General features: G+C 31.0%; 1 protein-coding gene across 1 annotated transcript in view; it reads right to left on the bottom strand.

Annotated features, from left to right (window-relative positions):
- Nucleotides 1–21,218, bottom strand: part of LOC129966920 (neuronal acetylcholine receptor subunit alpha-10-like) — a 640,729-nt gene that overhangs the window by 108,726 nt on the left and 510,785 nt on the right. The window contains exon 4 of the mRNA XM_056081538.1: nt 6,776–6,885. Within this exon, the coding sequence (XP_055937513.1) occupies nt 6,776–6,885 (110 nt within the window). The remainder of the gene's footprint in view (nt 1–6,775; nt 6,886–21,218) is intronic.

Genomic DNA, 21,218 nt, shown 5'->3' with positions numbered 1-21,218 from the left:
AAAAAGCGGAATGATATAGACTGATATTACTACTCTGTTGATATGGTTTGTAGTGATTATGAATTATAAGGCTTATAAAATGGATAAAAATTATAATTTATAATAGAGTACTAGCTGGTATCCAGTGTATTGCTGCCGCAGAAGAAATAATTTTGGAAATATCGTTTGTAATTTAAAATAACTATTTTGTTTAAATAGGAATGATAGAAAGAATGATATTTATTTTTTCGTTGACAATGAATACATTCATTGAAATTGAATGTTATATAAAGAAGAAGTATACATAATATTTATTCTATTTTTTTATTATTCAAGTATATTTTAGGGTAGACAATATTGTCACGTAGGTACTCTAGAGTGGAACTCAATGACACACACAAGAAGTAGAGCTAAACTAATTAATTAACTCAACTCTGAACTCAGAACACAGTGACTGACAGATCTTCTGCTTTTATACTAGCAGGGAAAGTTCCAGAATACTTTTGTGGAGACAGTAAGAAAAGTCCAGAACACTTGTCTGATAAACTAAAGAAAGATCCAGAATCTTTTGGAACATGAAATGAAGAGAAACATAAAATCAAGGAATTAGATATTTACACAAACTGTGAATCGCATTGTCTCTAGCGGGATTCGAACTTACAATCCCTTAATTATGAGAACAGTGCTATGACTATTCGGCCATGGAGAGTCCACTGACTCTTTTCAATGCGGCAATATTTCTTTGTTTTTCCGTATTCAGCAAAAACAAGTAAATTTCGTGGTTTTCCAGTTCGTGAGCCTCCAACATACAACTGAACATGTGAAAAACAGGAATTTTCTGAGTTCAAAGCAGTAACTTGGCAAAGTTTTATAGCAATCTGATGAACGGTACGGCAGCGCATAAAATACGAACAAACAAAAATTCATTCTTATATTTTAGATTTATGTCAGCATTACACGCCTTTCACAAATTTTGCTATGATTTTCTCTTCATCAAAAAAATATTTTCGCATTTCTACCATATTCTATAAAAACTTTCCATTTTTTAAAAGTAATTATCTAACTAATAAATTAAAATGTGAAAAATGCTTGAATGGAGAAATACAAAAACGAGAAAAAAATAAATAAGAATTAAAATTATGGATTCTTTTTGACTGAAAAAAAAAGAAACATTAGCCAAAATATAGACTTTAATAAAGTCTCCCATTTCACAATAAAATTCACCAAAATTGTAACTTATAAATTCCTTATTTGAAGGATCTGAGCCAGTAAGTTGCATAGCACTTTTAGTACGAATACACTCAAGTTTGTAGCTCTGCGATGTGCAATCTCAATAAAAACACAACAAAAAGAGTTCCTGCCTTCTTAGACGGAAACTTGCAGACGTGCATGCAAAGAAAATTAAAACCCATAAAGCACGTTCATCCCCAACATCAAGGAGGTCATGCAGTGTTTTATTGCCAGGATCTGCAACATTTGTCCGCGTGCTTTTTGGATTTTATGACGTCATCTTGTATTCCTTGCAGGACGCTCTTGCCTCAGCCATTTTTTTTTTGTACGAGAAGAAGAAGCCGATTTTTTTATAGTTGCTGCAATTCCTTTAATCGCTGTACAGTGCTCGCTGTTAGCAAAATATTAATAATACAGTCTTAGTCAGCAAGTTAAGCCTTCACCAAGAGATGAACAAGGTTTTCATTTTATGCAAAAACATTGTCTTTTTCTTGAAAGTTTAAGCTATAAAGAAGGCAATAAGTAATAGTTGAGCGATTCCTTAGAAGAAAAAAAAATTAGCATTTATGATTCTTGAGGCAGTACTGAAATGGAATTTCTATTGAATGAGTTGTGAAGACAATAATACAAAATAAAAAAGAAATAAAGTTAAAATTAAAAAAAAAACAGATTCAAATCTCTAGATAGAGGAATCGTAGTATGATAATATCTTAAGCCATTTTTTTATTTTTAAAAGTTTCTCTTAGTTATATGGCAGTGATAAAATGCACAAAAAATGGATTAATAACTATGACAACGTGCTTGAATAATAATCCGGTAACTGAAGCAATAAAAAGAATTGACGTCAAATATTATTAAATTAGAATTTTTTTTTTATGGAAATAAAATTTATATTTCTGAAAAACTATTTTTTACTTTTGAGTGATAAAGATGAATTTTGTGAAATAATGTAACGCTTAAGTTGTTCAGAAGAAATATTAACAGTTTGATTAATTTTTAATTAAAAATCTAATTAAAACTTTAAAAAGTCATTACTTTTAGCGAGATCTACTACCAAAAAGTTACTACACCATATTTGGTAGTCCAAGATACAAATATTTGCCCAATAAATTTCAATGAACAATTTTCTTACTATGTATAAAGTATTGCGCATGTCGCAATTTTCAGATAGTATTCCAGCCTCTAAACATTAACAATCTGATAAATGCGAGTTATCTAATGCAGTTTACATGAAAAATATTGTTCTAAACTCAATATCAGTCAAGATTCTCTTCAACCATTTTATTTCTATGATGACAAGTATTAAATGCCGTATCGACCCTATATAGCTGTTTTTCGTCTTATATAATTTGACTACCTTTCAATTGATGTTACTTAAAGTTTCGAATCGGTTCCAGAATTCTAATTTCGAATGCTGGAACAGATTCAAAGAAATTCAACTTCAACACACATCTACCATTGGAAATGTTTCGAATCATTAAGTGGTACCCATTTTATGCAGACCATATTCGAGTATACCCCTGTCTATCTATTTCAATTTAATATCTAAATGATTCTAAGAACTCATTTTAACTGATTAAGCATTCATACCAGGAGAAAAAAACACATACCAAGCAATTCTTAAAATTCATACTGTGCTGTTTTACCAGTTTTTAATATTATTTTCTACAGCCATTTTCTCTCTATGGTGTCCTGCATTAAATGCTGTATCGACCCTCTGAAATGATTGCTCTTAGGTTACTTTAGCCCACTTTTCAAATGTTGCTGCTTGAAATTTGAAATCGGTTCTAGATTGAAATTTCGAATTCTGGAAGAGATTCAAGCAAATTCAAATTCTCCAAATATTACTATTCGAAATATTTCCAATAAATTTACATTCTCCACTTTAGACTTATCACATTCGAGTATATTGTTGTGAAATTTTCCGGGGTTCGTTTGGATAGTGGGGGTTATATGGTGTGAAGAACGCTCAATCACCAGGCGGCAGTAGAAAATAAAACAGCGACGTTTATTTACACGAAGACACACAGGACAGCACAAAGACAACAACTATATAAAGCACAGAAGACGATTATCTTCAGCCGAGACGTGCAGCAACAACAGCACATACACAGCAGCATATAACAAGACAAACAGACAGTAGCGTACAACTTAGTTCAGCACTAGCTTCACTCCGTCACTGCTCCGCTTATCTCTGGAAGGCCAGTTCTTTACCGTCGATTCCGACTACTCTTGGTTCACGACTACTCAATTCACCACCGGTACGGTTCACGACTACTACTCTTTCGCTTCCGACTACTCTTCGACTCCGCTGGTTCGCGACTGCCCGGCAGCTGCGGCTGCTTCCTTTTATAGGTCTCAGGAGACGGGGCTAGAAGCCTCTCAACCAATCAGGAACGTTCGAGGCGTATCTCCATTCCTACAGGACGGATCGGGAAAATTCTCGATGTTTCGAGTATAATCTATTTTGGCACCAAAGTCGCTAAACTCGTCTCTAAGTCGCCAAATGGTCGCCAAGTTTGTCGCCAAGCGCTGGGACCTCCTATGGAACTAACTATGCTGGGAAGCCGCATCAAGGATTCGTAACAATATCGATGTCTTTCTATATTAATCTATTATCTAAATGATTATAAGAACTAATTGATCATTCTTATCATAAAAAATATCAGGCAGTTCTTAAAATGTATACTGCGCTGCTTTGTCATTTTTTTTTTGTATCATTCGTATATTTCAAGAAAGTCACATATATTTATTTTGTTATACATGCACAGGCTATCTTATTGTATATCGAATGCATATACAAGATTTTAGTTAAACAAAAATTATCATTTTAACATATTCGGAATTTCAATTTTGCACAAATTGTGATTACAAATGCTATGATAACAAGAAAACCACCTGCTCTAGTTTTTCTACATGTTTTTATCTTTAAAATTTGGAATCAAGCACAGTGGAAAAGAGTATTTTTTAAATAATTCTTCAAGGAATCGAGACATCAATAAGGATTATAAATTATTACTTCTCCGTATAGATTAATACTTAATACATTATAGATTAATACTTCTCCCTATAGATTAATACTTCTCCCTATAGATTAATACTTAACAGATTATAGATTAATACTTCTCTCTATAGCTAAATACTTAATAGATTATAGATTAATACATCTTCCTATTGGTTAATACTTTAATATATTATAGATTAATACTTTTCCCTATAGATTAATTCTTTAATAGATTATAGATTAATACTTCTCTCTATAGATTAATACTTAACAGACTATAGATTAATACTTCTCCCTATGGATAAATACTTAATAGATTATAGATTATTAAGTATTAATCTATAAGGAGAAGTATTAATCTATAATCTATTAAGTATTTATCCATAGGGAGATATTAGATTATAGATTAATACTTCTCCCTATAGATTAATACTTATCCCTAAAGATAAAAACTTAACAGATTATAGATTAATACATATCCCTATAGATTAATACTTATCCCTAAAGATAAAAACTTAACAGATTATAGATTAATACTTATCCCTAAAGATAAAAACTTAACAGATTATAGATTAATACTTCTCCCTATAGATAACAGATTATAGATTAATACTTCTCCCTATAGATAAAAACTTAACAGATTGTAGATTAATACTTCTCCCTATAGATTAATACTTCTCCCTATAGATTAATACTTCTCCCTATAGATTAATACTTCTCCCTATAGATCAATATTTCACATATTATAGATTAATACTTCTCCCTATAGATTAATACTTAATATATCTCCCTATTAATACTTGAATTATCAAGTGTTATCAAAGTTTTTTGCATTATTTTATAATGAAAAAATGCAAAGGAAACATTTATTAATATTAAAAAAGTTTTCCAGTCGAATTTTTGTTCTATATGCTGCCAACAAAAAAAAGTTATCGTTACGAAATAGTTACAAAATGCATTGTAGAGTTAATGGTAATCGATTGCTCTCATAAGTTACAAAGTTTCTAAGAAACATGTTCACTCTAAGATAGCGAAGTTTTGTTTGCTTTTCTTCTTAAGAATATTTTAAGTGCTGTAAAGTAGTTTCCACTGCGATACTTTTTTCGCGCTCTTGACTATAAAGAAGTGAACTACTAGTTATTTCCCAAAGAAGAAGATGGAGGTGATTTTTTTTTCTTTTCATTTTTCCATGACAAATTATTTTTGAAAAGAATGGAAAAAAAATCCTTTTGTCAAACTAAAAAGTAAAGGTAGATTCCTTCACATTTAAGTTAATATCTGACAACATAAATTGTTATTGTTGGAAACAATCAATATTAGGCCGTTAAAATCAATTTTCAGCCCTTAACTTCTAAAATATTATAGCTATAAAAAATTCAAATGCAGAAGTTGTTAGTCTTAATGATGTGTTCATTTGGCTAATTGAATTTATTTTTCTATCTTCAATAATAAGGAAGTTATAGCGAAACCAAAATTTAACCCCCCACCCCAATATTTACAACCCCTTTGAGCTAGATGACCCATTTACGAACTCGTCTCAGAGTTTTACATTTTCAACAATATATTCGAAGGCAGATGAAATCCAAACGAAATAACTGCAGTGTTTGTTCATAAGATAACATGGGCAAAGCAAATATATATATATAACTTTTGAACGAAGGGTGATTTTGTTTTCTAAAGACCATGATCGGTGAAGATTTGCAGAAATTGCAATCAAAAAGGCGTGTCAGGAGAACCACTGCAATAAGCAGTCTTCCTATAGGAATCGACCTAATTATAAATTCTCAGATTTATTCTCAGAAATAGATGGAAATGATGGAAACTTCTTCAAAATCTCAAAATTAGGAACGGAATATATGTAAATAAGCACGAAAAAGATGATGTAGAGGAGAAACAAATTTGTAGAGATATATTATGCATAATAACGCTGTAAAGAAATAATTAAATGTACACTAATGGCTTCAGCAAACTGCTGATTGTTAAATCAAAACATTTCACTAGCTGCCTTTTATCTTCATCGCCTATCTAAATTTCTACCGCTTTCTCGTAAAATCCAGAAATAGTTTTGCAATAAAATACTATCTATATTTCTTTGAGATAGACTTCTAAATGTTAACAATTTTATGTTAACTTTCTATTTATATTTGTGTTTAGCTAACGACTATTTCTGCAAAATTCTTCCTAAGTACGAATGAATAAATGAACATTTGAATGAGAGTATTTGAATACAATTAACGGCCAAAGATCTTTCGGCAGAAGTAAGTGAAAATCATTTTAACAATAAATAAAAAATAGTTATTATAGTTTAACAAATAGTTATTATCAACAATTCTAAATTTCTCGTAAAGAGTTTGCTTATAGTTAAAGGCATCGTACTCAAGATTTCTAATTCACGTTGAAAAGAGTTCAGCAGAAATAACACAGTCAAAAGGCTTCATACTTAAAGTTTATGACTTTTAAATGTTCTTAGTATACTTTATGAAAATTTTAAGTCAAATATTTGATACTTATTTAGAAATTTAATATTGGTTATGGAAATTAAAACAAAAACTTCTAACTTACTTATTGTACAATACAATGTCAGGAAGCCATATCTTCTCGCACGGAATTCGAATTTTTGTTAGATTCCCAAATTCTGCTGGATTCCAACTGAGATAATCATCCATCCACTCCTAGTAAGAACATAAAAATAATACTATTCAAGAATTGCATTTTCAAATTTATAAAAAATAATATTTAGTGAAATAATATTGAATTATATCAATAAGATTTATTTTTTAACTCTGAAAGTAAAAGAATATAGTTTCAAAACCAATTGAAGTTGATCTAATTTCATTACCACAAAAGCTTTGATTATCATTATAGAACAATGAAGCCAAAACAAGTGACATCACAAATAAGCAGCGCCCTTATATACATCTGCACTTGGGATACTTATTTATAATATCCCAATCCACTTATTCCCATAAGACACAAATGAGCAGCGCCCTTATATACATCTGCACTTGGGATACGTATTCATAATATCCCAATCCACTTATTCCCATAAGACACAAATAAGCAGCGCCCTTATATACATCTGCACTTGGGATACTTATTTATAATATCCCAATCCACTTATTCCCATAAGACACAAATGAGCAGCGCCCTTATATACATCTGCACTTGGGATACTTATTTATAATATCCCAATCCACTTATTCCCATAAGACACAAATGAGCAGAGCCCTTATATACATCTGCACTTGGGATACTTATTTATAATATCCCAATCCACTTATTCCCATAAGACACAAATGAGCAGCGCCCTTATATACATCTGCACTTGGGATACTTATTTATAATATCCCAATCCACTTATTCCCATAAGACACAAATGAGCAGCGCCCTTATATACATCTGCACTTGGGATAATTATTCATAATATTCCAATCCACTTATTCCCATAAGACACAAATGAGCAGCGCCCTTATATACATCTGCACTTGGGTACTTATTCATAATATTCCAATCCACTTATTCCCATAAGACACAAATGAGCAGCGCCCTTATATACATCTGCACTTGGGATACTTATTCATAATATCCCAATCCACTTATTCCCATAAGACACAAAATGGATATCAAAATGGTTACATACGTAGATAAATACAAATGTGTATAGAACACAGTTTCACTAGAATTTCATCAGAAAAAAAATCATTTTATTCTTATTAATGCATTTGAATAAAAATAGAGGAAATAAATTATTCATCTGTTTAATTCCTTCATTTCTAGCATGCAAACAAGGTCGGCACTTCTACAGATGGATTCAACTTTGTAGAATGACTTGACTTTGCCTACTGAGCTTTTCAAAATGTAAACATACTCAACAATGATTCTGCAAATTGAACGGAAAAAACAACGACTTTCAATTACAGTTAAATGTTGCGGAAAGCATGGTCTATCAAGTTTGGTTTAATTATATTAACGTCTCGTTTGAAGCAACACTTGGGCTATTTTGGGACGGACCTCGTAATTTTGAACCGCAGTCAGATGACGAGAACGACACCTGAGCTGGCACCCCCCCTCTCCACACCACACCAGCGGGAGGACGTTTGGTCAAGACGGATTTAACGTGCAACTGACCCCCTTACACGACGTTTCTTCGGTGGAATCGGGTCTCGAACCTGAAACCCTTCGGTTCCGAAGCTGAGACCTTACCACCAGGCCACCGCGGCCTGCATGGTCTATCAAATACAAAAACGTAAAGATGTGGAACGACATTTAATCCGCCTGAAAACAATTCAATTCAATTTCAATAGTAAGCCCAATAGTATAAAGAATTAGAACTCCACTTTATCCAACTATAGTGGAATAAAACATTCGTAATCCATAAATGTAAAGAGATCTCTCATGCTTTAGATAAGAAGGTACAATTTACATCTTTAGGGTCTTTCCTGGAATATCCAGTCCCAAGAAACTTCTTCTTCAAGAGAATCCTTGAGAAATCTAATTGTCATTCGCATGAAGAATCAGACAATGATTCAATCGTTTTAACCTAGCATATATATATATACAAATCCTTTCTAAATCCACATTTGTTTCCTCAACTAGCACCATGGAATAGACAGAAAATCAATTTTGAAACCAGAAAGAGGCTATTTCTCTTATACGTCAAATTGTTTCACATAAAAATTAAAAGATACTGGACATATTCTTCTCCCTTTTCTACCACTCGATTCAATTCATGTCATTCAAGCTGGTCATTTACCAAATCTTTTTACTCTAACCAACCCATCTCAAACTTTGAAACTTGGTGAAACAATATAATGAAAAATGAATTATCCTGGACTAAAACACGAAACATTGTGCAGTTACTTTGCGGAGTTCAAAGATAAGCTTCTTTCCTGATATACAGCTTCAGAATAATTTTTATACTTTTCTTCAATTACAATTGATCATTAATTATTTCAATGAAACCTTTTTCATAGGTTAGCTTAATTTTTGTATTTACATTAAAATCCATTTTCTCACCAAACATATTATATTTGAGTAATTAATATGGTGATGCAGTCTTTTTGATGTATATCCCTCCTTATTTTTCAATATATTTTTCAGTATTTACCAATTCAAACGACAACGAATATGGACGATTTTAAGGGTGTACTGAGGTGGAAAGTCAGCCAGCCATCTGACTCTCCGACCCCCCACGAAGGCACACGGATTAAAACCATAAAACTGAATGACCGGACCGCCGCAACAGCAACACTGGCGGGAAGTGTGGTTGAGTCCTAAGGGCCACGGTACAACCCTCCCCGAAAGAAGTACGTCCCGTCATCGATGGGAGGAGTGAGATCCCCCACCTATTTGTGTACCCTCCAGGGTGGCGGGATCCAACCACCCTGGGTACTGAGGTGGAAAAAAAAAAGAGAAAAGTATAGTTTTTCCAAAACATCTATCTCTGTTTATTTAATTTCAACGTAAACGTGACCATTTATAAAGTTTGTCTACAATTTGCTTTTAGTATGTCTCAATCCTTTAATTAATTTATGTGACAATCTGCTGTATTAATTTATAAAGTAATTTATTTTCTGGAGCAGTTCAATACATTTTGAGTTAAAAAGAATGATAGGTATTTAAGTTTTTTTGAGAATAAATTGTTAGTATCTGGTGAGAAAAGACATAATTTAGTAAGACTTGACTTAATGTAGTATTTCATATTTACATTATAGCGATTTGTATTCTTTTGAAATTCAATTTTGAAAAAGCTAAAAATTGTTTAATAATATTATTTACATAATAATGCGTGACAATTAAAGATATTCGATAAATATATTTTAATTAAAACAAATCTCAGCTTTGATTACATTGATTTTAATCTAGGAAATTAAAATTGTCAGATATTTATAATACATCCTTACGAGAATTTATATGGATTTATATAATTTTTGTAGAGACGTAATTAAACAATTTGATTTAGGATTAATATTATTTCAAAAATGTACGAGATTGATGTTATTATAATCAACTTGTTTATATATTTTAAATCTTCAATTATTTTGTATTCACTTCTGTCTAATTAAATCACATTTCCATTTTAGGAATGCACTACTGATTGAATAACAACAACGACAAAACTTAAGAAAACTTGAAGTTTTTAGATTATATGTAAATTTGGCACTGAATTATAATATCTTTAATTTAATTTTAGTCTACAAGTTTAAGATGCAATAATTCGACAATTTATAGGCATGACGGTTAAGACGTTAATGGTCCTATGCTTTCTTTTATCACGTGCTTAATTGCTTCTTTGTTTTATGGACATCCTTGAGTTTGTCATTTTATTTCAATTTGCATTTATGTACAAAGAAATCGCATCATGTTCACAGTCAAATGAAAAATTTAACTCCCCTCAATTATGATCGTATTATACATTATCTTACACTCTAATGTGATGTCACATCTTTTTTCATTCTTTCAAAATGTGCAATAATTTCACTTCTCCTGAGCATTTGTTGTATATCACGTGAACACGATAATTCAGTTTAAAAGTCGGTTTTGAAAATATATGAGAATACTTAAAACGAAATTCAAAACTCTAAATTGTAATAAGATAAGTAGAATGATTGAACTAGAAATCTGCTCTAAACTTTCTCCAGATTCATATATACCATTGCTGTTGTGTGGAAATAAAAATCAAACTCAAAATCCTCCACTTCTGAAGCTCATAAGCCAAAAGGCCATAGTGATTCATTTGATAATGGACCGATGCCGTTAACATTAATAATTATTACTAATGCGTTTATGGTGGTAGAATTTACTATTACGAAATGACAGTACATGTTGATAAGTTTTCACCCGAGTTATTTTTTCCATTGTTCTAGCATTTATCTGTAGTGAAAAGGCTTATTTTAGAATCAAAAGTCTTTTAGTCATAAAAAATATTCCCGATAAGCTCATAATCTGCCAAAAGGCCATAGTGATTCATTTGATACTGGACCGATGCCGTTAACATTAATAATTATTACTAATGCGTTTATGGTGGTAGAATTTACTATTAAGAAATGACAGTACATGTTGATGAGTTTTCACCCGAGTTATTTTTTCCATTGTTCTAGCATTTATCTATAGTGAAAAGGCTTATTTTAGAATCAAAAGTCTTTTAGTCATAAAAAATATTCCCGATAATATACAAGAGTACTGTTTTTCATCTAAATTTTAAAAAAATCTAAATGCTACTGATGTTATTCGTTCACGCCACTATTCAATTAAAAGCGTAAATATACGTGAAAACTTTGCTAAATTTTATAGCGTGAATTCCTATTCCAAAAAGAATTCTAAATACATCCAGTCGAGAGTAAAAGAAAAGAAAAGAAAAGCTTGAAGAAAGTGTGAGGAAAAAATAGAAAATAATATTATTTGCTGCAAAGAAAAAGTAACTGTAACTTTCTCCAAACCGGAAACATTTTCTAACCAATCATTGCTTTGAAATTAGACAGCTGGTTTACTTTTGAAAGTAATGTTATAACGATCGATCAGTAGTATATTTAGAAACTTCCAAACAATCGTTTTCGAATCAACACTGCTTGGTTCCACACCTGCTATAACTCGTTAAAAAAATTGATGGTAAAAAAGTGGGATGTGTTATTGCAAAGAAAATCTTTAAACAAAAATGTTTAGTTACAAAATCGCAAGATATCTGTTCTGTTTCGTACATCAGTTATTTTTAATAAAATGTTTAATTAATATGGAGAAAAATAAACTTAGATTTAAATAAAATAATTACTAGTTTGAAAGTTTTATTTAAATTTTTTTTCTGTCTTTTTTATTTATCCAGTCTTCTGTCTCTTTTATTTATTATAAATTGAGACAAAAATTGGAATTATTTCACAAATTGGAAATAAAATAATAATACATACAAAATAATAATTTACTTTAATTCGTTTGAAAGGATAATTTTGAGTTTACTCTAATACTTGAATAGTACAAACAAAATCACACCAGCGAATTTCTTTTTTTATGAGAAAAGAAATTTCTCAAAATCTTTTTTTATTTCATAATATACTTTTTTATAAATAAAGTAAGAGTTAAATTAAGAGTTTAATCTGACACGGAAATGTTTTTGCTCTGTTATCATTTAATTTAAAGTTCTAAGGTTTGAAAAATATGAAGTTTTCTTGATTTATTATATACTTTATTTATTTATTTTCTTATATTATCTGAATTGTAAAAAATATAAATTTTTTCATGGTATAAAACTTTCGTAATCTTTGGTTGACATTGACTAAATTAATATTATTAATACAATGGATGAAGTGCTGGTCTTTAAAGACGGCTAGTTTAACAATAAAAATTAAAGAAAGAGTGAAAAAAAAAAGAATTAAGTTGAGAAATATTCCAACTAAATCATTTTTTTCTTTAGCCTGCCCTAATATTGAAAAATGAAAATTTTTGGCAATTTTTAAGGTTAGAGTATTTTTTACAAATATTCTTCAAGCTTTCTGTTGAAATATTTTATAATTCTTTAAATAACAAAAAGCTTTAGAAAATCAATTTGATTACGCATATGGAACAAAGCAAGAAATAAAGAAAAATATTAAAGCATTGAAATCCGGCATTTTGATATTTTGTACATTTGGTACGTTTATAAGTGCAGGAATGTTTGATTTCTTACATTTTTCAGTATTGCTTTTAATTAAAGCAAAAACTGTTTATGAATAAAAATGTAAAAATATTATTTTTGAATGACACTAAGAAATCCATTTTATTTCTTCTCAATAGCGTGAATTTCAGCTCCCTTTCTGGACAGTTTTTTTTTAGGCATATCAAAACAAAAACCATTTCCTTTTCTTTATAATCGTTTCATTTCGGTTAAAACATTTTTCAATTCCTTTACTTAAAAGTGCTTTTTAGTTGGATAGTTTTAAAAGACTGAAAATGAAGACATTCGAAATTATTTTTGTCAAAAATGGATTTTTTTTTTCCTTCGACGATCGTTCTCCATTAATTAAAAATTTTTCTTGCAAACGTATCTTTTTTAGTGAAAGTAAACATTTTCTGAAAGCTTTTATTAAAGTACACACAGATTTGATAAAGTTTTCTTTTACTATTTTTTTATTGACAACTTTTTGTAGTTCTTAATTAAAGAATTTTATATGCAAATTCCCACTATCTAGAGTGAATAATTTCTGTTCTAAAAATTCTAGTATGTTATTCTTTTCACCTATTTTACATTATATATTTTAAACATAATTACATCAAGTTTGATATTTACATATCCTTATAGGAACTTTTTTGTTTAGCACTGTTTTCATAAAATCATTTAATATTTTTTGAAAAAAATACAAAAAAAAAAAAAAAAATGGCTTACTTAAGCCTAAGTTTCTATTAACCCTTTAAAGGGCCATTTTTTTCTAGTCATATCATGTTAAAATATTTTAGGCTTGAAATTAGAATAAGAAAAGGGATTCATTTAGCTTATTAGATCAATTTAATTTGATTAATTAATTAATTTGGTTAATTAATAATTAAGTAACAAATCAAGACACATGATTTTGTCTGAGATAAAGAACTGAAGCTTCTAAGTTTCTGACTTACTAAAACAATTTGTCAGAACTTATGCCAATCTATATAATTTCATACAAAGATTGATAAATTTGGTGGGAAGCATATTTTCTATGCCCAAGAAAGGGTTAAAAGGTAAATAATTAACATATCAGAGTTATCTCTCTTATATCTGGAGATCCGGAAAGAACCGAATGACTGTGACAAAATAAAGGCAGGAATTTATAACCTATGGTCATCATCGGCAATGGTTCAACTCCTTGCGAAGAATATACGTTCCGTCATAGAAGAGGTGTAATTCAATCCCACATTCTTTTGGAATTTGAGAATCAACTAGCACTAAAACAGAATTTTATCATCTTTCTAGATAGTTGTCCCTCTAGTCCCCTCCCTGTGATCTTTCCAAAACTGTCTTGTTTATCTATAATAAAGAGAAAGTTTTGTACAGGCTCTGGCGGACAATAATTAGGAAATATTAACCTTTGGCGTGATGACTTCATTATTACTAAATCTATGTCTCGGTTCTTGGCGACTTTTTTTGGCGATTAATCCCTGGCAAGCACTTAGCAATATCCAGGAATCGGATTTGTATTTCAGATGCGTTTTTCCCAATCGATTCAAACCCCCGGGGGGCACCTCAAAATGAGGATGAGATGCTTCCGGCATGGTGGTTGGATCTCTCCACCCTGGAAGGTACACAAATAGGTGGGGGATCTGACTCCTCCCATCGATGACGGGACGTACTTCCTTCGGAGAGGGTTGTACCGTGGCCGGTGATGACCCTTAGGACTCAACCACAATTCCCTCCAGTGTTGGTGTTGCGGCGGTCCGGTTATTCAGTTTTATGGTTTTAAATCCCTGTGCCTTCGTGGCAATAAAAATTGAACACATAATTAACTACACTTGTAGTTACAGAATAACATTCTATTCACAGAGCGTTTCATTCTATTCTCATTTTTTAATATAGGATTTAGGCAAAGGTCAATGAGTTGCAGGTTCGGTTTTTTATTTTTTTCACTTTTCTCAGCATTTTTTCTTTTAATTTTGAATTTGACAATGGCTCTTTTTTTGTTAGTGAATCATTATTTGATTTTAGTGAACAGTTTTTGATTTGAGTGTTCGTGAAGATTATATGATTATATGTATAGAGAATTTCACTGTAAGAAAACAGAAGTTAGCAAACAAATTGCACAATGAAAGGAGGGACGAAGTTAAGTGACATTTAATCAGATCTAATATATCTTTAACAGTCCGTCTAGACGGACGCAACTTCTTACATAATTTATCTATCATCAGCGAGATTGAACTTAAAAAGTCAGAATACATTAATATTACATTAACTAAGTAAAACAGAATTATTTTTATTGGATAGAAGTTTTCGTGTTTTAAAGAAGTTAAATAAATCACCTGTTTAATAAATAATGTACACATTAACAGTTTTTGATTTTGGACGTTAGTAAATATTCTATGCTTAAAAGCTTTAAAAATAAAGAAAACGTATTTTTTCATATAGTTCTAAATTAAAAGATAATGATGTGAAAGATCAAGAAAGTAAATAGGAGAATTCGTCTTGTTATGTTTATATGAGAAGCATTTGTATTTTATGACTGAAGAATGCGGTCTGAATTTCATATAAAAATCTTGCGATTCATTCCATTCCTTACCAGGATCGAAAATTTATTCAGAATACCCGATCTGAAATTTTCAGATGATTAAATTTAAAAATAAAGGTGCAGATGATTGTATTTAAAAATCATCTATACCTTATTAGAAAATTTAAGTAAGATTCGAACCTTTAGTCCAAAGCATAATCTTGGAAGAATTCGAGAACATAAATGCATCTGTGGAGGAATTGGAACTATTTATCACTATTTAAGGAATGCATGGAAACCTCGGAATTACGGAAGAGTTTAAAAGTTGAAAATAATGGCTTAAGTACAGTACTGATTGTAGAAGATAATTTTAAAACACTGAATGACATGATGTTCAAAACAGACGATTTTTTTACCAACTATTTGAAAGTTTTAAAGTGTTTGGATTTCTTTGGATGTGAAGTGAGAATTTAGAGGAACATTGAGAAATCTGAGGAGATTTTCTGAAAGCGATGGCCTGCTCCTCGTTTAAGAGGATGTTAAGTGTACGGGAAGACGAGGAGGAAAATCAGAGGCGACCCCTTTGTGGTTGAGGTCCAACCGCCTCGAAGATGATGTAAGTTCGACGAATCCGCCGGTATTATGGAAGTATTATGATAAAGACAGCAATCGGCCACAACAATTCCTGTCTATACTGCTTCGCTCAATATTGGTGGGGTGGTCGGCTGTACACAAAAAAGTCCGAAACTTAATAGCATTATAAGGTTTTAGCTGTATTTTTGTATTATCATATGAAAACATGATGTCGTTTCAAGAACGAAATTTTTAAAATAGAAGAAAAAGTCAGATATAAAGATTGACTGATTTATCGACTAAGGGAAATGGTTTTTGTTCTTACTGTTAACCTTCTTTATCCTGGTCGTACTAATACTTTTTCTGAAGTATTAGTTATACACAGTTTCTGCACCTCCTAGTGAACTCGGATTATTCGAGGATCTTCTTGTTAAATGCAAACATGTTCTTCTTTCATCTTTCCTCTCATCCGTATTTTGACTAAATAAACACATCCTGGCGCATGTGCACATGTGAGGAGGGTTTTTGAATTCGAAAATGAATAATATATAAACGCACGCACGCATGCACACACACACACACACACACACACACACACACACACACACACACACACACACACACACACACACACACACACACACACACACACACACACACACACACACACACACACACACACACACACACACAAATTGCACTTAATATCATCATATTGTTACAAATCTGTAATTTTGCTATCCGGCATGGCGTGCTGAGCTTGGCGACCGTTTGGCGAGTTGGCGAGGAATTTGGCGAGTTTGGCGACTAAATGGATAACACCAGAAAGTTCGAGAAGTTTCACGATCCATCGAGTAATAACCGAGATACACCCAGATACGCCATGATTGGTCCGAAGATTCCAGCCCGACCTCCCGGAACTATAAAAGACAAGCAATCTGAATCTGCAAAAAAAGATGTGTGGATCGTCAGAAGTTGTGTATGAGAGGAGTCGGAGTCGCCGACAAGTAAAGAAACTGGAAGATTAGACAGCAAGCAAGCTGCTGAACTAGCGAGTAAATGCGCTGCATTATTACGATTAATTTGCGATATTTGTAGAAGAAAATTTTTTGCAACAATATCATAGCAAACCTGAATCTAAACAATATAGTTACTAACGCAAGGAAAAGTATGCATTAAAAATATATTTATTATAAAAAAAAATTTAAATTATAGAAACTGAATGGAAAAAAGTGTAGCCCTAGAAAATTTCATTTTCGTATTTCAAAATGACATAAAAATGCTTTTGTTTTGTTTTTTATTAATATGAGCCAATGTTTTAAAGGAAAACCTTTAAAATTTCGAAACAGTTTTTCAATTAAATATCTAATTCAAATCTTAAACCGTTCTTGGTAAACATTTACTACGCAATAAATAATTGAATAGCAGAATTACTAGTTCTAAGTTCAATAATCTAACTTGCAGACGGTTTTCGAACGTTTTTCCAAGATGTAAGTAGCAATTAACAGATAGGATGCCAGTATTAGGTTAAAAAATTCACTAGCCAAATTCTAAACAAAAGAAACGTTTAAGAATTCCAAAAGAAATAAGATTATAATATATATTTTTGAACGTTTTTCCATGATGGAAGTAGCAATTAACAGATAGGATGCCAGTATTAGGTTAAAAAATTCACTAGCAAAATTCTAAACAGAAGAAACGTTTAAGAATTCCAAAAGAAATAAGATTATAATATATATTTTTGAACGTTTTTCCATGATGGAAGTAGCAATTAACAGATAGGATGCCAGTATTAGGTTAAAAAATTCACTAGCAAAATTCTAAACAGAAGAAACGTTTAAGAATTCCAAAAGAAATAAGATCATAATATATATTTTTTTCTTTATAAGAGAGATCTCACAAGCCAATACAACTTCAGGCTTCCATTGAAGATAAATACAAAAAAAAAAAAAAAAAAAAAAAAAAAAAAAAAGAGTGCAAGTTTCTCGACGATGAAGAAAAAACTTTGAAAACGTTTACTTCCACGACTTCTTTTGAAGTACCCGGCGCCTTTCCGGCGAATGATGAAAGAAAATTGCACTCGAACAGAAAGAAGGTAAAGCGACAAGGATCAGGAGAAGTGAGATAGGGATGATGACCCGCATACATTGTTGTGAAGTGGAAAAAGATGAGGCCAGTGGAGTCTTTTCAATTTGACTCTCTCATATACTTATACCCTGTGGCCTCTTTTGTATTTGGCTTTGTATTTTGTAGTACGAAACCAATATGTACTACGTTTTGATTCCAAATTCTATATTGGGTTCACAAAGTCAAAATTTAAATAATTTTAATACTAAGATAGTATATCTAATTTTGTAAAATGTATTTGTATTGTATGTAAATGTATTTGTAAATGTAAAATGTGTATGTATTTGTAAATCTATTTGTAAAATGTGACAAGGATAATGACAAATCTTTCACAATATTTTAATTTCACTGTTTCTATTCGTTGTTTATTAATTAATTATATATTAAGCAGAAGGTCTTAGTTTTCAACAATAGAAGAAAATTGCGAAATTAAATTTTTGATGAAGCATTCAAAATGGTTTGAATTTCAGGGCAACATTATAATTTGGTAGCTACCTACTCACACATATTAAATTTTTATTGCTAGTAGCCATTGACGACCAACTGGTCAATTGGTCGCTGTGGATATTAAGTAAGAATTAAATCGTTTAGATATAATTTCATATCTATAAAATCGTTAAATTGTAAGACATTAAAACCGTGTTATTTCAGTTGTCTTATATATGTTCTGTTCAAAATCTGCATGAAGCTATTAAATGAAGGGAACTTTTGTGATATTATAGAGCTATTATAAACGTAAATATGCGATTCGTCTGCTTTTGAAACTTTTCGGTACTAAAATTTCACCTTCTTTAATCGTCTTGCAAAACTAAACAGATATCAAACATAATCTTTCTTCTTTAGTTTCAACAATGGAAAGAAACCAAACGATTAAATGAGCAGCTTCAGTTTCAGAGCAATAATATAATGTATTGTAGAAAATTCGACAAAAAATAAAAAAATCCAAAATTTAGCAAAAATTTGCGTGACTATTAAATTGCTATCATTAAAAAGGAAATTTAAAATTTTTTTGAAGAGGTGTAAAATTTATTTTTGCGCAATATTTTCGGAATTTATCAGGGGAAACCACAAATTTCAGCATAATTTTTAATTAAATACAATTTCAAAAAAAAAAAAATGCACTCAGCTGTATATTTTTACCTTCCTTGGTGTAGGTGCCATGCCCGGTAGCCCTAGGTGTGTTGGCCCGCAAAGCGCCAACACACATGTACGCATATACAGGTGCTATCTTGTCTCTATCAGTACTAATAATGAAGGAGAGTGGGTGTCAGAGTATTGGCGTACATCAGTATAGACCGTATGACCTATAGCTACCATTTCTGGCACACATATACTTGAGGTGTGTGAAAAAAATGTATCTTAGGCCAAGCTTTTTAAAATTTTAATTAATTAAAATTAAGAGAGATTTTGGCATTTACACGCTATAACTTCCGTAATCCTATAGATCCCTCAAAACCTTTCGATTTCGCCAATTTTCTTCACTTCATCGTATGCATAGCTAAAAATTGAGAATTTCCTGCATTTATTGTGCAAATAAAATTTAAAATAGGGTTTTTTGTGTTGAGAACATGTTGTTTATGAAAGTTATTTGACATTACTAAATCATTATAATTGAATATTATGGGCGAGCAACTGATCGTTGAAAAAGGTAATGAATGAATGAATTTTTAAAAATATTATATTTTTTTCTAACGACTATTTTTCAAATTTAGTACGAGATGGTGCCTCTCATATAAAATACAAAATGAGCAAAGGATTTATTTATAGTGAAATTCTGAAAATTATATTGCTATAAAAACAAGAATTGTTATTCCAGTTTTATTCCATTGAATCTTATTCCAATGCCATCAGGAAATGTTATTGTACTGTTATCAGGAATTGAAGCAGAGTATAAAATTTCATAGTTAAACTGTAAGCGAAAAATTGATTACTAAGTCCTATTTTTATAGACATGAAAAGTACTAAATGTTTGAAAAGAGATTAGAAAATTATAAGATTCAGGTAATACTGAGGTGCTGCAGTGAATAAAAACATTTAAAATATTGTATTTCATATTCTACTTCAGGACTTTCATCAACACACGAATCTTTTCTTTTTTTTCTATCAAATATTTCACAAAATTAATAACCATAGTGACATAATATGTCTGTCACAATGATATTTAAGCAAAATGGTTCTTGGTAGTTTGTAAACCTTTTCGGAATTTTCGGCACTCAAATTTAAGCATGAACAATAGACAAACGTCAAAAATGTTCCATGCGGAATACTCTTTCCAGAATTTAACGAGGAGCTCATTCAAAATAGGATATTTTTGTCACGAGCGTATCAGAAAGATACATTTTCTTTGTTCAGATGAAATAAACGAAATGGAGTTTTTATGCAAAATGACTGAAATTGGAGCCGAAGAAATTGTGCAGCTCTCAGTAAAACTGTTTGAAGTGAAACAGTTTTTGACATTTGATTTTTATCTCATCATTGCTTTACCGTTATTTAAGGTAACAGTGAGGTAAAATTCTGAAATAAAAACCATTTATTTTTAAAAAAGGAAGGATTTTAATAGTTTTATTTCATGGAATAAAGATGGAGGAAGCAATATGAAGGAGTAAGAGTGTTTGAATGTTAATGATTCATCTTTAGTTAAATATTAACATTTTGAAGTCTTTTTTTTTTAATAATTCAAAAATAAAGATGAATGGTTTGAAAATATCCGGAATGAAATCAATTAGAACTGTTTATTTTACATTACTTAAGCAAATAGACGGTTTTGTATTTCACAGAACAAAAAGCAGATGTGGTCTTCTCGAAAATTTCTCACATACGCCTTAAGAAAAATCCTATCAGCTCGTCTTAAAAGTGGGAACTTTAGACTCGTTTATGAACTTGATGAGTACTCAGAATTTCATTTTCAGACTCACGAACATGAGAGTTTTATATCTTGTGGTATAGTGATAAAACCTAATATGCACTTTTGACGCCGTTTTTTTAATAGATTAAAATTTAAATTCCACACAAAGCTGCAGTTAGTTAGTTAGCTATATTAACGTCCCGTTTAAAGCAACACTAAGGCTATTTTGGGACGGACCTCGTAATTTTGAACCTCGGTCAGATAACGAGGACGACACCTGAGCTGGCACCCCCTCTCCACACCACACCAACGAGAGTGCGTT

The sequence above is a fragment of the Argiope bruennichi genome, chromosome 4, assembly GCF_947563725.1.
Source record: "Argiope bruennichi chromosome 4, qqArgBrue1.1, whole genome shotgun sequence".
Lineage (NCBI taxonomy): Eukaryota > Metazoa > Arthropoda > Arachnida > Araneae > Araneidae > Argiope > Argiope bruennichi.
The sequence above is the reverse complement of the archived record's forward strand: the minus strand, read 5'-3'. Positions and strand labels throughout refer to the sequence as shown.